At 38.2% G+C, this 17160-nt stretch overlaps 1 protein-coding gene across 4 annotated transcripts in view; it reads left to right on the top strand.

Moving 5' to 3' along the window:
- The first annotated feature begins 621 nt into the window (after positions 1 to 621).
- Positions 622 to 17160, top strand: part of sp2 (sp2 transcription factor) — a 41696-nt gene continuing 25157 nt past the window's right edge. For 2 of the 4 annotated variants that reach the window (XM_036543696.1, XM_036543670.1), the window contains exon 1: positions 622 to 654. In XM_036543696.1, the coding sequence (XP_036399589.1) occupies positions 648 to 654 (7 nt within the window). In that variant the 5' untranslated portion in view covers positions 622 to 647. Of the gene's footprint in view, positions 655 to 9107; positions 9162 to 15963; positions 15987 to 17160 lie in introns of those variants that run through there. The other 2 variants (XM_036543687.1, XM_036543679.1) reach the window with 2 other exon arrangements.

The raw sequence follows: 17160 nt of genomic DNA, 5'->3' as shown, positions 1-17160 counted from the left end.
TTATTAATGTGATATGGACATCTGGATTTCATGTTTGAAATTATTTCATAGCCCAATGTTACAATTCACTCTTAACGTAAAGAGGGCCATTCTAATGGGTTAAAAAGCCCAGTATTGTCACAAAAACTCTCCAATACACTTTATTTTATATTGGGATCTTGGCGCTAAAACTCCTCCTAGGCATAACGCCGCGATATTCCTGTAATGTAAAGTCACTCTTGTGTATCCGCCAATCACAATGCTCACACTCTGCATTGTATACCCTTCTCTAGCGAATCATTGCTCAAAACGGATGCCAAAATGCATTCGATTGAAAAACATTTCCACGTTTTTATTGGATAATATTGATGTCCGTCAAATAACATCGCTATTTTAAGTGGCCGTACGCGTAATCAATTCACTCCTCCAAACCCACCTTTAGATCCTTATATTAGGCACGCCATTGGGTGTTTTTGTGTCAATCGGCAGACTTGAGAGTATCCGCCATGCCTATTGCATAAATTGAATTTCAATCATTGAGATAGCAAACAGTCATAGGTTAGAACTGTCATCGCTCAGTAAACCTACTGCATCTGGATTGGTTCCCAAAAGCGGGCGGTGTCTCACATGGGCTTGCTCTTGGTGGCTCACGGAGAGCGAATGTCGTCATGAGCGGTGGGTAGGAATTAAAACGGTGTTTATATTACATTGTAGCTTCCTATTAAAACTGTTTATTTTTGCCAGACGGTAACAAATTAAACTTTGGTTCACTGTGAGCATTTTGTAAAATAAGTGTTGACAATTTACTAGCTAGGTACTTGCTTAAACGATTTGTCTTTCGTTATCATAGAGTTTAGCTAGCTAATGTTAGCTGGTTAGCTACCTAATAGCGCGGATCCGTATTGTATCTTTAACCTGCGAGCTAGTTAGCTAATAATTGTCCGGATTGTTTATGTCTAACCAACTAGCTAGCAATATGAAACCCCTAAACACATTGCACTGTATTTATGGTTTGCGATCGAAAAGGAAAGTCTTAAAGTAGGTCATTTGTTGATTTCAGAAGTAGAATAACCGGGTTTTCGAGAGGCTCGTTTGTGGCTATCGTCATTTCCTAGCTAGCTGCTTGATGGCGGCGCTGTTTTCAGGCCGCGCTTTACTAGCGAACTTGCTAACGTTAGTGGATTTTTGTAGATTCGAAGCTAAAAATTTAAAGGCACAGCCACTCCCTCCATGCATTTAAGTTAATCAAGATCCAGAGTTGCCCAGCAGGAGTCGTCCAAACAAGAAAGCGACAGCTACCCAGTTATCCATATCAGGAGATTTAGTTAAATAGTAAATTAGACAGCCTGTTAATAGCATAACCTGTTTGCTCGTATAACTTTCACTTTTGGTCTGTGGCTACAGTACTCGTAGCCACAGTACTCGTCGATGCCTGTTGATGAAAATGTATGAACTTGGCTGGCTAACGTTATAGCTAGCAACCTGTCTAACTAATTGCATGGTGTACAGCTAGTTAGTCTAATGTTAGCTAATACCCCATCATAATAACTTAGTTTAGCCAGATAGCTACCTAGGTTAGCGACAAAATACGTCGGCTAACATAGTAGCTTGTCTTGAATGATGGTCTCTTTTGCTAGCTAGTTTAGTCGTTCAAATCGCTGGTTACCTATTTAGCGACACGGGTTTCGTAGAACTGTTCTCCTTTAACTAAACGTGTTTCACTCTTCAGGTGTAAAGCTAGCGATCTGTCTGGTTACTTTTACTTGAATGCACTTAGCTAACCACATAATGCTTTAGGCCTTCGGGGTGATTTATCCAGTAGCTAGGGAATGTTCCAGTTAAGTAACATTACCAGCATTAACTAATAATGCTGGTAACGATTGCCATAGCCATGTTGGTAGTGCCGAATGCCCGCATTGTTTCCTAAGATTTACTAAGTTTTTGAGTGCAACGCAAATTACAGCAATGTGCAGCAGGAGTATAAACACTGTAAAAATAATGGCGGGAGCGTTAAATTATGTATTAATGTGAAATGACTAGAGGACCGGCATACAGTCATTTCGCAGAATAATCCTCAAATATGTGCATAAAACATATGTGTAAAAACTTTGTAGGCAGGATATTCGGTTTATACCCCTTTGCTCTGTATCCTAATTGTATTAATATCACATTGTCTGTGTTCTGATATCTTTATCAAAATCACCAGCTGCTTGGCCTGGTGTCAGTGTTAAATTGACTTATCACCAAAACCATTTGTTGTTCCCTTTAAAATAACCTCTCTAACCAGTAATACCATTTTTGGAGCACATCAGAAGTTAGTGGGGCAGTGTTGTGAAGTAGCACTTGGAATATCCCCCTCAGAAGGTCAGAATCTAGGAAATGGTGTATTTTGGTCTGATTTTGATCTTTGGTTGGGACAATCAGCTGTTGAAAGAACTACCAGTTAGTGATATGCTATTGTTAAAATTATTTATCTTGCTTATTTAGCTTGCTGAGGTGGCAGTGATTTCAGGTGCATGTCATTGTGTTTTCATGGTGTGGAGGTAGCTATTTGGTTTTTTTTGTGTCTTCTGCTTTTTTTTTTTTTTTTTACATTTCAAACAACTGAGCCAAAATAGTGCCATTTGTTTTCAAGGGGAGGTAGTCAATTCTTAGCTTTCTTTGCAGTGAAGATACAGCAGCATTGTATATGCAGTTTTTGTTCATCCAGCTTGCTAGATTGAAGAAGCATTCTGTATAGTAGTATGAAATTATGTTTGTTGTTTTTTTTTAATTTTGGGCATAAGCATTGCCTTGTAATACAGTCACAGTTGTAGGGAATGACAATAACACACATTACATAACATATATATAAAATGTAATTTAATTAGTTTATTTAACTGCAGATTGTATGAGCAAGCATGGTTAAAATGCAGTTCTTTGCTCTTCTGTGGTGGTTAAATATAACATGACCTATTATGCAAGTTACAATGTTGCTTTGGATGCACCAAAATCCACTCAGTGAGCAGTAGATATTCACCCACAAGAGATCAACTGATACCAGTTGTTTTAAAGTTAATACCATTGGAGTTGCTGGGGACAACCAGATTTCACTGATCAGGAAGTTTTGGCAACTATTTTGTGTTTCCCATCTTGGCAACAAAAAAGCAGTCAACTACTTTTTCCTCTTTAAATAAAACTGTTTCCCTCTCGTTGCCTTACAGTGACAGTTTGCCTTTACAACAATCTGTATAATCACTTACCATTACAAAAAAAAACCCCCAAAAAACCCCACAATAAAATATTATCTATCCCCTCCTGTTCCCCTTAAAACACAACAATATGTATTCTCATTAAAAAAAAATGCAGCATTCATAAGACCTTATGAATCCCATGTGGAAAGTTCTTGTAATTGCTTAATCACATGAGTTTGATTGTTTTCATGTGCATGCATATATTGATGAGGTTATTTGCACTCTGATAAAATCTTCAACAGGAAAGTACTCTAAAGTTCAACTTTTTTTTCTGATAGAGGCTAGTGACTAAGAAATGGTCTAAATACACTGCATCCCAAACAAACGAACACATTAAATTTTTAAAAGAATGCTTGACATATACATTTGATGAAGAACAGTGACATTTCTGTATCAGCTAGTGAATTATTAAAAGCATCCAGGATGATGAGTGACTGATAATGGTTGAATACCACAATTAAATAAAAAGTTCAGCTTGTCAATAGTTGATCTTCATACTTGAGTTCTTTATTCCGTTGTGCTTTTTAAATGTTTTGATTTTTTTTTTTTTTTTTTTTTTTTTTACTGTAAACACATTTTTATGCCTTTTATGGTAGGCAGCAACTGACATAGTCTTGTTAATCTAAAGCTGGTTGTTACATCCACTAGCTGCATGTAGACAAGAGGACCATTTGGTTACATTATTTGTAGAGATAAGATAATAGTTTCAGCTTAGGATATGACACATTTTGTGAAATGCAATTCATGATACAGAATTATTTTGAAATAATATTCCCAGGGAAATGCTGATAGTAAAACAAATATCACAAGATTGAACAAGTTTACTTTTTCTTTCCTTTCTTCACATATCAAACTATGAGTGCCATATTGCTTTTATAAAACATATCCATAATTGGCTGAAGTCTTCTTAGGTAAAGTCTAAATGAAATAAGAGAGACCAAATGAACAAGTTGTATTGATTACATGTAGCTGCGAATAAATGCAGTACCAAGTTTGCTAAGGATATCTATAGTAAACGTCCTGATATTTAAATCGGGCATCAACATTTTTTTCCTGTGTGCCTGGTCGGGCAAGTTGGTCAGGAATTTGTTTTCCTCAACTAAATTGTACTTGCCCGGATATGGCATAGTTGTGACTATAATACAAAGCATGTAAAAATACAGAGCTGCAGAACTGAAGCTAACGGTAGCACTAAATTATTGCAGTGCACCTCAAGCCGGTCAGGTGAATCAATCAAGTTGCATTGGGCAGTGACTTTAAGTGAACAAGTGTGGAAAAATCCAACTTCATTTTGTTAGGTTCTACTTCGAGATGAGGTTTATTTCCCAGGAGCCAAAGTTACGCATGCAAACAGCGAAGCAAAAGACTGCCTAGGCTCAGATGATTATTATATAAATACCCAGGTGTAATTAGGCCACACCTCGACGGTTGTTGATTGCACTTAGACAGACTGGCATAACAGTGAACTACAAGAATTGATATGTTGATGACCCTTTGTTTGAACTCAGTTCCTGTGGACCATTTGGTGTGGCTCTTTGATCTACGACAGTTCGTGTAGACAACGTGTTGTGGTTCTGTATTGACATGGTGATGACGCTGCTCTAGGACAGTTCCTGTGGGCAATTGGCTGTGATCTGGACAGATTGTCTAGCCCTGATTAAATTTGACATTATTTGAGTGAGTAGATGAATGTGCAATAGAATGTCGATCCTAACAACTTGCACATTGTTGGAAGCTGCGTTAGGTGTCTTAATGAGCAGTGCTTGCAAGCCCAGACTGTGGATGTACTTGACTCCAAGTTAGTTAAACTTTTCAAACAGAAAGTCCTCTTCTGCTACAAAATAATTTGGTATGTGGCTATAATACATTGCTAGCTAACTTGCTATATAAACAATTTCAGATAACAAATTATAATAACGAGTTAGCTGTGAAACTAAGTGGCTTGTTATCACCTGTAACTTTATGTAAGTCAATCAACCTCAATGTCAAGAACACAATAGTTCTGTAACACAATAGTACATGTTACTGCTGTCCAGTCACTTGATTAAAACTTTCATTTACTGTCTCATTTACTAACTGTCATCTTTGTAAAAATTAACAAAGGGAGTTTTCTTGTGCAGCCTAGTAGGGAAACTGCTGTAGTCCAGTTTAGGTCTTGACCCAGTGGTTAAGAAACACTGGAAAATTTTCTAGCTAAGAAGGGACAACAAGACCAACCCCACAACCAGCTCTGAAAGACACATTTACGTTACATTTACATTTATTCACTTGGCAGACACTTATCCAAAGCAACTTACAAGTGAGGTAGAGTACAACACAAGCAAAAAACCATAAGGAGTCAACAATATTAGGAGCGCTGCATGACCAGGTTTCAGTGGTTGGCCAGACAAGGTACAAGCTAGCTGGTAGAGATAACAAGTGTGTTAAACTATTACATTATATTTTTATATAGTCTAGTAGGAAAAAGTTTTTTGAGATGTGGAATTCCTTTAGGTGGTAGTGTTTCAGGTGCCCAGGTGAAAGTGGAAGAGCTGTGTCTTCAGAAAGAGAGGGATTTGGCAGAATGGACGAAGTGTGGAAGTTCATTCCACCATCCGGGGACAATGACGGAGAAAGTTCTGGGTAGTGATTTTGTGCCACGATGCGACAGGTCCACCAGACGCTGTCAGTGGCAGAGCGTAGCGGTCAGGAGGGAACATTTTGGTTTGTAATGGTGAGTTCTGGTGGGTAGGTGAGGTTTGTTGGTCGTCCTGTATGCAAGCATCAAGGCCTTGAACATGATGCGGGCAGCTACAGGGAGCCAGTGGAGCGAGACCAGGAGAGGTGTGATGTGAGCCCTCTTTGGTTGGTTGAAAACCGGACGTGCAGCTGCATTCTGTATCAACTGCAGAGGCCAAGCACCAATCCCTGACATATCCCAGTGGTTAGCTAATGGGACTTAGACTCCCCACCTCTCCAAGATGCCTTGAAGGATCTGCCTGTGAGGTAGTACTCAAACCAGTGAAGTGCAGTGCCGGTGATGCCTGGTTCAGCGAGAGTGGACAGGAAGATGTGGTGATTTACTGTGTCAAAGGTGACAGACAGATCTAGTGGGATGAGGGCAGACGACCTGGAAGCAGCTCTCGCCACCTGCAGCATGTCGACAAAGAACAGGAGGGCCATCTTAGTGGAGTGGCTGGTTTTGAAGCCAGATTGGTTGGTATCCAGCAGGTCATTCTGGGAGAGGAAAGCAGAAACCTGGGTGAAAACAACTTGTTCAAGGGTTTTAGATAGGAAAGGAAGGAGAGAGACTGGTCTGTAGTTTTCTACTTGGGAGGAGTTAAGTGTAGACTTTTTGAGTGGTGGGGTTACACGAGCCTGCTTAAATATGGTGGGGATGGTGCCAGTGATGAGTGATGTGTTGATATGTTGGCACATATGGCAGCGAAAAACAGTGCTTTTTAACTTTCTGACAGAAGGTAGTAGATGTATTCCAGTTCTACTGTCACACCTAGCTAGTTATTGGTCAAGACCTAAAGTATAATTAGACAAAGGACCCGATATGACCCGCCCTGTTGCTTTTTTCAGCAGGCACAAAGGAAGTGAATTTTACGAACTGAAATACTAAATTTGCTTTGAATTGTCACTTGCCTGATCGAGCAAGTCACTGATCAGTTTTAGTACTTAGCAAACACTTGTTTTTACTTGCCCTTGGACAACTGTTAATGTTGTAGGATTTACTACCTAGCCAATGCATGAGCTAGCTAACAGACTGGTCTTTGAGATGCACAATATGAACAAAAGTATTCGGACACCTGACAATTACATTGTAATGACATTGTATTTAAATACATATACTTTAATATGGAGTTGGTCCCCCTTTTGCTGCTATAGCAGCTTCCACTCTTCTTGGAAGGCTTTCCACAAGATTTTGAAGTGTTTCTGTGGGAATTTGTGCCCATTCATTCTGTAGAGCATTTATGAGGTCAGGTACTGATGTTGGACGAGAAGGCCTGGCTCGCAATCTCCGTTCCAGTTCATCCCAAAGGTGCTCGATGGGGTTGAGGTCAGGGCTCTGTGCGGGCCAGTCAAGTTCTTCCACACCGAACTCATCAAACCATGTCTTTATAGTCCTTGCTTTGTGCACTGGGACACAGTCATGTTGGAATAGAAAAGGGCCTTCCCCAAACTGTTGCCCCAAAGTTGGAGGCATAGCATTGTCCAAAATGTGGTATGCTGAAGCATTAAGATTGCCCTTCACTGGAGATAAGGGACCTAGCCCAAACCCTGAAAATCAGGTGTGGCCAAATACTTTTGTCCATATAGTGTATTTTTGACTATAGATGTTACACGGTTTAGTTGCTGGCTAACTACAACAACAACTTACTTCTTAAAAAAGAGAGGAAGCGTTTCCATTGTCAGTAACTTAATTTAGCTCTTAGTGATGTGGAATGGATCAGATATAATATTTATATTTATATCAATGTATGAAAATTCCATAATAATAATATAATAACTGTGGTATATTGGTGAATACTGTCACAACTGAAACAAAAACTGTACAACAGGAACAATGGATTAGAACTAATCAAGTACTTTTTGTCTTGCTTTCTCAATGCTGGCAACTAATGGACATAATGAATAAAGCAAATAAAATTCCACTGACATGATGTTTTTGTGAAAAAATGTAAATTACATTATAGCTAGTTTTAATCTGTGCCAATTTGATGTCGAAGTATGTTCTCAGGGCCCTGAATCATTCATGTCATTTTCTAATTTGCGAAATTCGAAATTCTAGTATTTTGTCTCATGCCCAATTACTTGTGTAGCAGGCTACATTTGGAGCAAGTCCTGTAATAACAGTGAAGTTTTCATACTTAATTTTTTTTTTCCATAAAATCCATATACATAAACCATAGCACAAACATACACTTCAGTACAGAACGGAGACAGTACACAGTTATTTGACATGCTTCTGTGAACACAGTGAGACATTATTTCAGCAGGTTGTTTTGCTCAGAGTTCATTTGTAATATTTGGACATCAGTAGTAGTCTGCCTCCCACTTTTCCTGTGATTTGTGAAGAAATATCTAAGGATGTTTCATTTACAGTGAATGTGCACTGCAAATGAATGTTTGAGGTGTGTTATTTCCTTTTCAAGCCAGTGTTTAAAATCTTGATTTATGCTGCCCAGTATTACATCCTAAAGCTAGGCAGACATAAGCTGGTCATAGTTCCATATTGACTTCTCGAGGCTTACCCTTTGGTTTTTGTACCGTATGAATTGCCTAATGTTGAGCATTTTGAAAACAGTAAGTATATTATTTGTGGCAGTATATTCATTTTAGTAATGTTATTTCTCAGATAGTGTTAGTAGCTACCCATCTACACAGATCTTCTTCAAATGTCTGCAGTAAGAAAGACTAGTTAATTTTTTTTATGTTTATGTTTTTCTTGGTAGTATTTTATATTATTGTCTGTATTAATTGCCCAATATATAAACCTATGTGGTGACCATTTATAACGCTCCATTTAAGCTGACTATTACGAATGTATTTGCAGTAGTCTAATTATGTTAAAGGAAGGATTTTTACTTTCATCACAATTTTTCTGTTGGCAGAGAATGATGATTATGAATTCAGAAGTACATAGTGTGGGAAGAGATTACTCAGGTCTTGAGAGGAACAAAAGGGTCTGCATGTAATGGGATACTAGAATTATGTACCTACCTAGCTAGTGTTAACATTGTGTGTTGTTTTGTGTTGTCTCATTGTTTTTCTGTCATTATTGAAGCTAGCAGGCTAGAAATTAATTTTCGAGCCCTACAAAATGCAGTTTGCTGTGGTTTGGCATAGTGATAGTTAATTGTTTGTGTCAGCAGCTTAGCTATCTCAATTATCTATTTATTTTCAGGTGTTTGGAAGTTGTAAATATCTGTGTAAAGTGGGGAAAAATGTAGGAGAGGATTGGTAAGCACTCCACAGACACGTAATCTGTACAGAAGGAAATATCACTGGCTAGCCAAGGAAAGGTACTTCCTTTATTTCCACATTTATTCTCTCACTCTTGCTCTTGCTCCAGCTAAACACATCACTGATTTTTTTTTTTTTGATGAATCAATAACAGTAGGCCAGGTCACCCATTGGTTTGTGGAAACATGCAGTAATCCCCTCAATGATGTTCCTAAACACAACTGGAAACATACACATGAGACAACACAGGAATTTCATACAAATGCACAGGGGTGTGGAACATTGCCTAAAACTGAGGCATTTTTCTCATGAAAACTGATACAAGGATAGCTTACCAGTTAGCAAACAGGACAAGCCATCATTGCTTAAAACTGTAGTAACTTATTGCACACAATATTATCCTACTAGTTAGTAAACATTGTAAGTATCATTTCACAGGATAACTCCAGGATATTGTCTAGCTAGCTAGCTAACTACAGAACAAAAATGTAGCTATGTAATGTTAGATGATTCCAATAGCTCCTAAATTTAGAAATGAAGGGCCTGATTTACTACAGGCCTCTTGAGTGTTTCAGTATGTGCAAACGGAGTAAATCACAAAAGTCTGTCTTCCAGCCTGGTGCACTGAGATTTGCATGTCATAAATGTGGAAGATGTGTGAACTGTAACTTTTTGCTCATTTGTGTGAATATTATTGTAGATGTTCCTGTGGAAAAATGCAAACTAGTGGGAGGGGAAATGCAAATGGAGGAATGTGAGATATCTGATGTTAGTTACGAAGGCTAAAAGCAGTTGCAGGAAACACAATTGCATGTGTAAATCATATCAAAGATCAAAGTCCACCATGTTTGAAATGAGATGACTTCACAGCATGCAAAAAGTTTTCAGAGGAATGACCTGTTTTTAAATCTAGTTGTTGTGGCTGTCATCACTTGCACAGTTACTCTTAGATGACCTGCAGAAAGGAAAACACTGCATATGCAATATCTTTAATTGCACACTTTGCAAAATAGTGGCCCTTATCAGCGTTCTTAGCAAATCATGCTGAAAATACTGTATATGGGAATTTGTGTGTCACAGATTATGATCAGCTCTGATCCAGTCTGTGCTTGATTATGTGTGTGGTGTAGGGCTGCAACTAATGGCTGTCTTGATAGTCGAATAATTTATTGACTATTAAAATGAATAATCGACTATTCAGAGGTTGTTTTAGGCATATGCTAACTAACAAGATGATTCAAAAATACGTCTTTTAATGAATGTTTACTAGGACTAAATCAGTAAGGGCAGTTGCTTGCTTGTTGGGGAGTACAAGTCTGCTTCCTTTGAAGAAAGCCATCTTTGGTAGCATTACGAGATCCAACAAACCCGTAACTCGTTCAAATTAATTTGAATGCAGCCCACATTGCGAGTTGTAATGATGCAGCGTTTAAGCAGAGAATTTCTAAATAGCAGACGGGCTCTGCTTTAACATTGTAAAGTTAGGGCACATTTGGAATGTGAACAGGATTGTTGTGAATAATAGGGTATTATTTGCTACACTGTATGTTCAATGTCATTAACCCTTTCGCACGTAACTTATTTTTATATTATGTAGCGCACGTGTTATGTTACATGGTTCATTATGTTTTCATTAGCGTTATTAAGCTTCTCATAGTTTTCAGTTAGCATCTGCTATATTTTTTAAACGTTAAATCGCTGTTTCCTCAAAGCTAAAATTAGCTAGATTTTTTCCAATCTAGTGTTCTAATCGCACCGGTTGTAGCATACACGCTAAACGGCAAATCACACCGGTGTGACCGTACGAGTGAAAGGGTTAATAATTTGTTGGTCAAGAGAAAATGTATTTCAAAATAGTAAATGTTACAGCTCATAACGTGAAGTAGCATGGCTTTTAACATTAACATTAGCTATGCTAGCTAGCTAACTAACTTAACGAGACGAGTCTTCATCATCCAGAGAGCCAACGTGCCACCTCTTCAGATGCTCGAGCATAACTGATGTGCTCCCATGCCAGGCAAGGTCAGGTTTGCAAATGCTGCAGTTCACAACCTTCCTGGCAGAGTTAAGAGTGAAACGCTGCCACACTTTTGAGATCTTTGGTCGTGAAGGTGTTGCCATCTCTGTTGTTCCCTCCAGTAAAGCAACATATCTTAGGCTACATGTTTGAGCATTCCGAGTCAGCACAGAAAACACACATGATGAAGTCACCAACTAATTGACAATTAAATTCGTTGGCAACTAATTTGGTCATCGATTTCAGTTGAATACGTCGATTATTCGTTGCAGTGCAGTGTACTAGCTTCACAGGCATTTCTCTAAAGACAGAATGTACTCCAGACAAGGGCTTGTGATTATTTAGAAGTCCTTTTAAATCATCCTCTGTGCGCTCTGTAGGTTGATAGATATGCCCTGAATGTAATGCCTTAGTAACTAGCAATGGGAAACTGGGTTATGATGCAGGGTTATGTTGACCCTTATTCTACCAAGGCTTTTTTGTTGGTCTGTTGGAAGTACACACTTAAAAAATGGCACTGACTGTCTGGTTATGGTCAGAAAGTTAAAGAATGGGGAGTGTATCTGGGTTTGGAGAGAGTTTATGTAGTAATGGTTACTATACCTCATTTCCCCTTCGAATTTTCGAGGGATCTAATGCTGGGACAGTATTTGATGTCAGATTGTATAAATGACTTTCTGTGGGAGTCTCTGTAGCAGAATTTAGCAGTGAGTGGAGAAATTGTGAACAGCTATGTTCAGACTCATCAGCAGTTCCATTATAACAGAATGTATTGAATATCAGACAGCCAGGCATTTTATGTGTTGTTTGGCAATCACTGAGAGGTTTTTTAAAGACATGTCCAATATAGTTTAACCTTTTTGTGCATACGGTCAAACGGGTGTGATCATTCTACAGTGGTCCCTACAGCATATGGTCAAACCGATGTGATTAGAACAGCTACTTACACGTGACGCAGCAAAGCAACATTTGTTCTAAACCCACTGCTTTTTCACATAGAAACGTTTCACAAATGCAATATGATTATTTATTTTTAATGCAGATTCACATAAATTGCAACATAAACAGCATAACACAGTTCTGACTCCTAAATTGGAAGAATCCTAGCTAAGGTTAGTGAAAATAAAGTATAGAAATATTTTCTATATGCAATTTACTGTATATCATATTGTGTATTCTTAAATTTATATTTTGAAATATTATGACATCATAACTGAATTCTAGAACAGCAGGTGTGCACGAGCTGAAGTAAGTTATGCTGGGGGTCAGTTGGAAATATTTTAGAACTTACATGTGAAAGGGTTAAGGAAATGTTTTGTGACACAAGTGTAATTACATGGGATTATGTCAAACTTTTGTTGTATACCGAACTTTCATTAAGGTCAGAATTGGTGGTAAATTGGTCCCTTTCTTTCTAGTCTGTATCTTTTTTTGTATGTACATTGTACATGTACATTACTCAGAATAATAGGGTGGTTTTTTACTTGTTATGCTAGAAAATTAATAAGAAGATACAAAGCCATTTCCAAGCACATGAATGCTGAATGGAGGTTAGCTGTCTAAGTGCCTAGGCAACATTAACACAGTGGTCTTGTGGGCAGCTACTGCATGTGCAGGGTACTGCTACACTTGCAGTACACTTGCAACCACATAAATCATGTTGGGTTCATGGTTTAATACTGTCATGATCATTTGAAAAAAAAATGAATGGAGACAAAATATAGCTAAAAAGAAATTCATTGGTTATTCCAGAGATTCTCTTGAAATTCTTCTCAGAATGACTTTTGGAATTGGAAAATCACAAGGGTCAAGTGAACTTGACAGAGTGGAACAGCTGCACCAGAATCAATACTGGTTTCATCAAAGTTGAATCCAAATAGTTCTGTTTGCTGTTTGTGGATGGGTGAAAATTGTGAAAGTAATGAAGCAGAACATACAGTCATGAAAAAATAAAGCATAACAGCAAACCCCCAAGCAATAACAATCTCAATTTTAGAATATGCCCATGCATCAGTCAGGCAAACACCAGAGGTTTGAGATTTGGAACATCACAGGTTGGTGGTGCAGAACAAAACAAAAGTCCCCCATTATTGATTTCTTCACCCTTGATCCCCTGTCATGGACAGAGGTTATGTTGAGGTCACTCCAAATTGGCAAAATGTTTAAATATTACAAAAAGGACAGAACAATCAGCAGATTTATGAATAAATGTGTTATTATTATTATTATTATTATTTTTGTGATTGCTTCTTTAAAGTGGATTCAGAAATGAATGGGTAAAAATGGGAGTTTATCATTTAACCTTTTTTCCTTCTTAAAACATGCAACAGATTGCTGAGAAACTTTTCCAATGTGACAGCTGACACACTTTAATATGAATGTATGCACAGAGCAGTTATATTTTTCCTAAATAGTACATTTTATTCCAAAACATTTGTCATGTTTATTCACACCCCAAAAATACCATTTTGTTCATCCTTCTTGCATGGATTACATTTACAAAATGGTGTAGAGTTTGAGGTTCTGGTACTTCTTGGGGTGAGGGACTTCGGTCCTTTCCTCCTCCTAATTGTCAGTTGTGAACTGTTGCATTTTGAATCACAGATGTTTAATGTGATTGAGATGATCGGTTGAGAACATTTATTTTGTGCTTAGTTAACCATTCCTTTATATATCTGGATGAATAATTTTGATCACTGTCATAAATTAATGTGTGAGTCAACTCTCTGAGTCAGCTGTCTATTTTAGATGTAGTGCTGTAACATAGCTAGCTGTATTTGAATTGCATTTTCTCACAGATGGGGGAAGGCTCAGGAACACCATCTCATCAGATAAAAAGTACAGGTCACAGAACAGAGATCCTTGCATTGTACTACTCCCCTTCATAGTCTCCCTACACAATATGCAATCTAATGTATAAGCCATAAAAGGGTTCTGCTTGCATACAAATGGCAAGACTGCCATTGCTGTTGGGGCATTGATGCTGCCTAGAGCCAAAGGTAAAAGCTGTTCAACCAAAGTTGGTTTGTACATAATTTTAATATTCTTTACTGCAAACATCCAGGTGTGCTTCCTGAGCATACACATTACAACAGTAAATGGAAGATAAAGGAAATGGAGTTGACATGGAATTAAATGAAGTCCTTATAAAACTTTTTTCCTCTTTTCCTGCTGGTAAGTACTGGTATTTGCCAGCTGGTTTGCTGTTAGAGAAGCTAGCTTGCTTGATTAGCTAAAACTCAGAAACATGGCTAGCTGGCTATCATAAAGACATATGGGCTATATGAAGTTATGTATAGCTAGCTGGCTAGCTAGCTAATATAGTGAGATGTGCCCCATTCCTGCTAGCTGAATAGAAGAAATTTTGTTTTTAGCTAGCTAGTAAAATATTGCCTTAATGTGATATTGCAACCAAATGTCAATCGTTGACATGTTAGCCGCTTACATAAAGACTTCCTGATTACTCAAGTCACTGCCTTTTTGTTTATGAGTAAGATAAAACTGAAAGCAACCCTCAACCTCTAGTACTATGATAGTAATAATAGTAATTGACAAGTTATGAATGGTTCATCTTTCACTAGAGCAGATGACTAGGAATCTGAACTATCATAATTTATCATGGATATTTCAACAATCATTATTAACGACAGCAGTGTCTGTCTAGATTTCCATAAAACAAGTACTCCATAGAGCCTGTGGCAGACTTGACAAAAGCTGCATTTTCAAATCAAATCAGTCTGAATAAAAATGTGGCAGCCCTACTATGTACAGTTTACTTTTCAGTGTTTACTTTTTAATGCTGGGTTTGGGCAGAGTTTTGGGTGAAAATTTAAGATTGCTTAAAGTAAGTCATCTTCATACCTCCTGATTCCAACCTGGAGTATGGACTTTCTCAAATTCAGGCTGCTGGCTGTAGAACAAGATATATAAGATGACTCTCTTCAACCAAGTAGTTGACAAGTAGGCACACATTTAAGAAGTGATTCTTTTAAATGTGAAGGTGGTAATACTGCCTGTTACTGTACTATTACTGTATTCTTTATCCACATAAATATCAATGTTAATAGATATTTAAGTATGAAGGCACTTTTTTTCATTGAGTCACACTTAATTAGCTCCCAGGCTTAACTAGCATGACAGGCTAATTGGCTAGATAATGTTGAAAATTTCCATCTCTGTATTTGCTTAGGAACTGAATATGGAATCCTACCCTTTTTTAACACTTGTAGCTACCTGTAGTAGTGTACTGGAGAATTGCATGTACCTTGGTTCCTGTACAAGAGTGGGTTGATTGCTGAAGTTGTATTATTATTTGATTAAGTCGGATAAGGTGACCTGCTCCATATTTGAGCCAATACAATATTACAGTCACTGAGTAATATAGCAAGTTTGACTGTTAGCTTTTACTGGCCACTATCAATCATTTTCCAGCCATTTTCACATAAAAACATTGTGAAATGCAGCAGTGTAGCATAGTGGTTAAGGAGCAGGACTTGTAACCGAAAGGTTGCAGATTCGATTCCTGCTGGGGCACTGCTGCTGTACCCTTGGGCAAGGTACTTAACCCACAGTTGCCTCAGTAAAGTATCCAGCTGTATAAATGGATAACATTGTAAAGAACTGTAACCTATATAAGTCACTCTGGATAAGAGCGTCTGGTAAATAATGTAATGTAACGGTATTGCTAGATGCAGCCATTTCTTTCTATGTGTCATTGTAGCATAGTGGTAAAGGAACAGAACTCGTAACCGAAAGGTTGCCGGCTTGATTCCTGCTGGGACACTGCTGCTGTACCCTTGGGCAAGGTACTTAACCCACAGTTGCCTCAGTAAAGTATCCAGCTGTATAAATGGATAACATTGTAAAGAACTGTAACCTATGTAAGTCACTCTGGATAAGAGCGTCTGGTAAATAATGTAATGTAACGGTATTGCTAGATGCAGCCATTTCTTTCTATGTGTCATTGTAGCATAGTGGTAAAGGAACAGAACTCGTAACCGAAAGGTTGCCGGTTTGATTCCCGCTGGGACACTGCTGCTGTACCCTTGGGCAAGGTACTTAACTCACAGTTGCTTCAGTAAACATCCAGCTGTATAAATGGCTGACATTGATTTAAAAAAAAAAACTGTAACTGATGTAAGTCGCTCTGGATAAGAGGGTCTGCTAAATGCCAATAATGCAGTGAAATCATTATGACTGCTGAAGTTAAATATTTCACTACATGTTCACTCTGTAGCTTCCTGATTTCCTGGTATCAGAAGAGTTCATCAAATTTGTGACACATGAGTGGCACAAACATGATACCTCACAAAATGCACAAAAAATTCAAAAAGCGCATGGGTTCCTGAGTGAATTGGTCCATTAAGGCACTTGTTTGGATTGCGGGATGATCCCTATGTCCAGAGTCCAAGTCCAGCTGTGACAATTGCCAACAATGAACAGGAGCTTATAATGATGGAACAAATTGGCTTTATTAGAGCAGGATAGGGGTGGTTTTGTCTGTCAGATTTCCCTTGTCACTGTGTTCTCAGTACCCTTGGTGCCTGTGAGTTCCTCAGATGACATTGTTAAGATGCACTTACCCTCTGTTTGCTTCCTGGTGTATTGCTGGACCTGTAGTGTGAAAAAAGTTGCAGTTGACATAGATGTGTTTCTGAGGATGTCATTTGCTACAGGCTGTGCTCAGCGTTGTCAGTTGTTAGACCAATGTTCAAATTTGTTTTTTACTCATGTGCAGTTTAGACCCCTGGTTACGAAAGTTTAAGCCTACTTTACATTGGGAGGGGCTGAGAATGAATTTGCCTTGAAAATGTAAAAACTGACACTTGTTGTTTTCAAAAGTATCAAAATGCTTCCTCTATAAATAGTTTGTCAGATTTATGATGTATTCACTTATTAGTGTGGTTGCCCAAAGGGCAAGCACACCACTGTTCTTGTGTTCCCTATTAGTGTGGTTATTAGGGGCCAAGCACCAAAGGT

Source organism: Megalops cyprinoides, chromosome 1 (genome assembly GCF_013368585.1).
Source record: "Megalops cyprinoides isolate fMegCyp1 chromosome 1, fMegCyp1.pri, whole genome shotgun sequence".
NCBI lineage: Eukaryota > Metazoa > Chordata > Actinopteri > Elopiformes > Megalopidae > Megalops > Megalops cyprinoides.
Note: the sequence above shows the minus strand (reverse complement) of the source record. Positions and strands in the feature narration are given on the sequence as shown.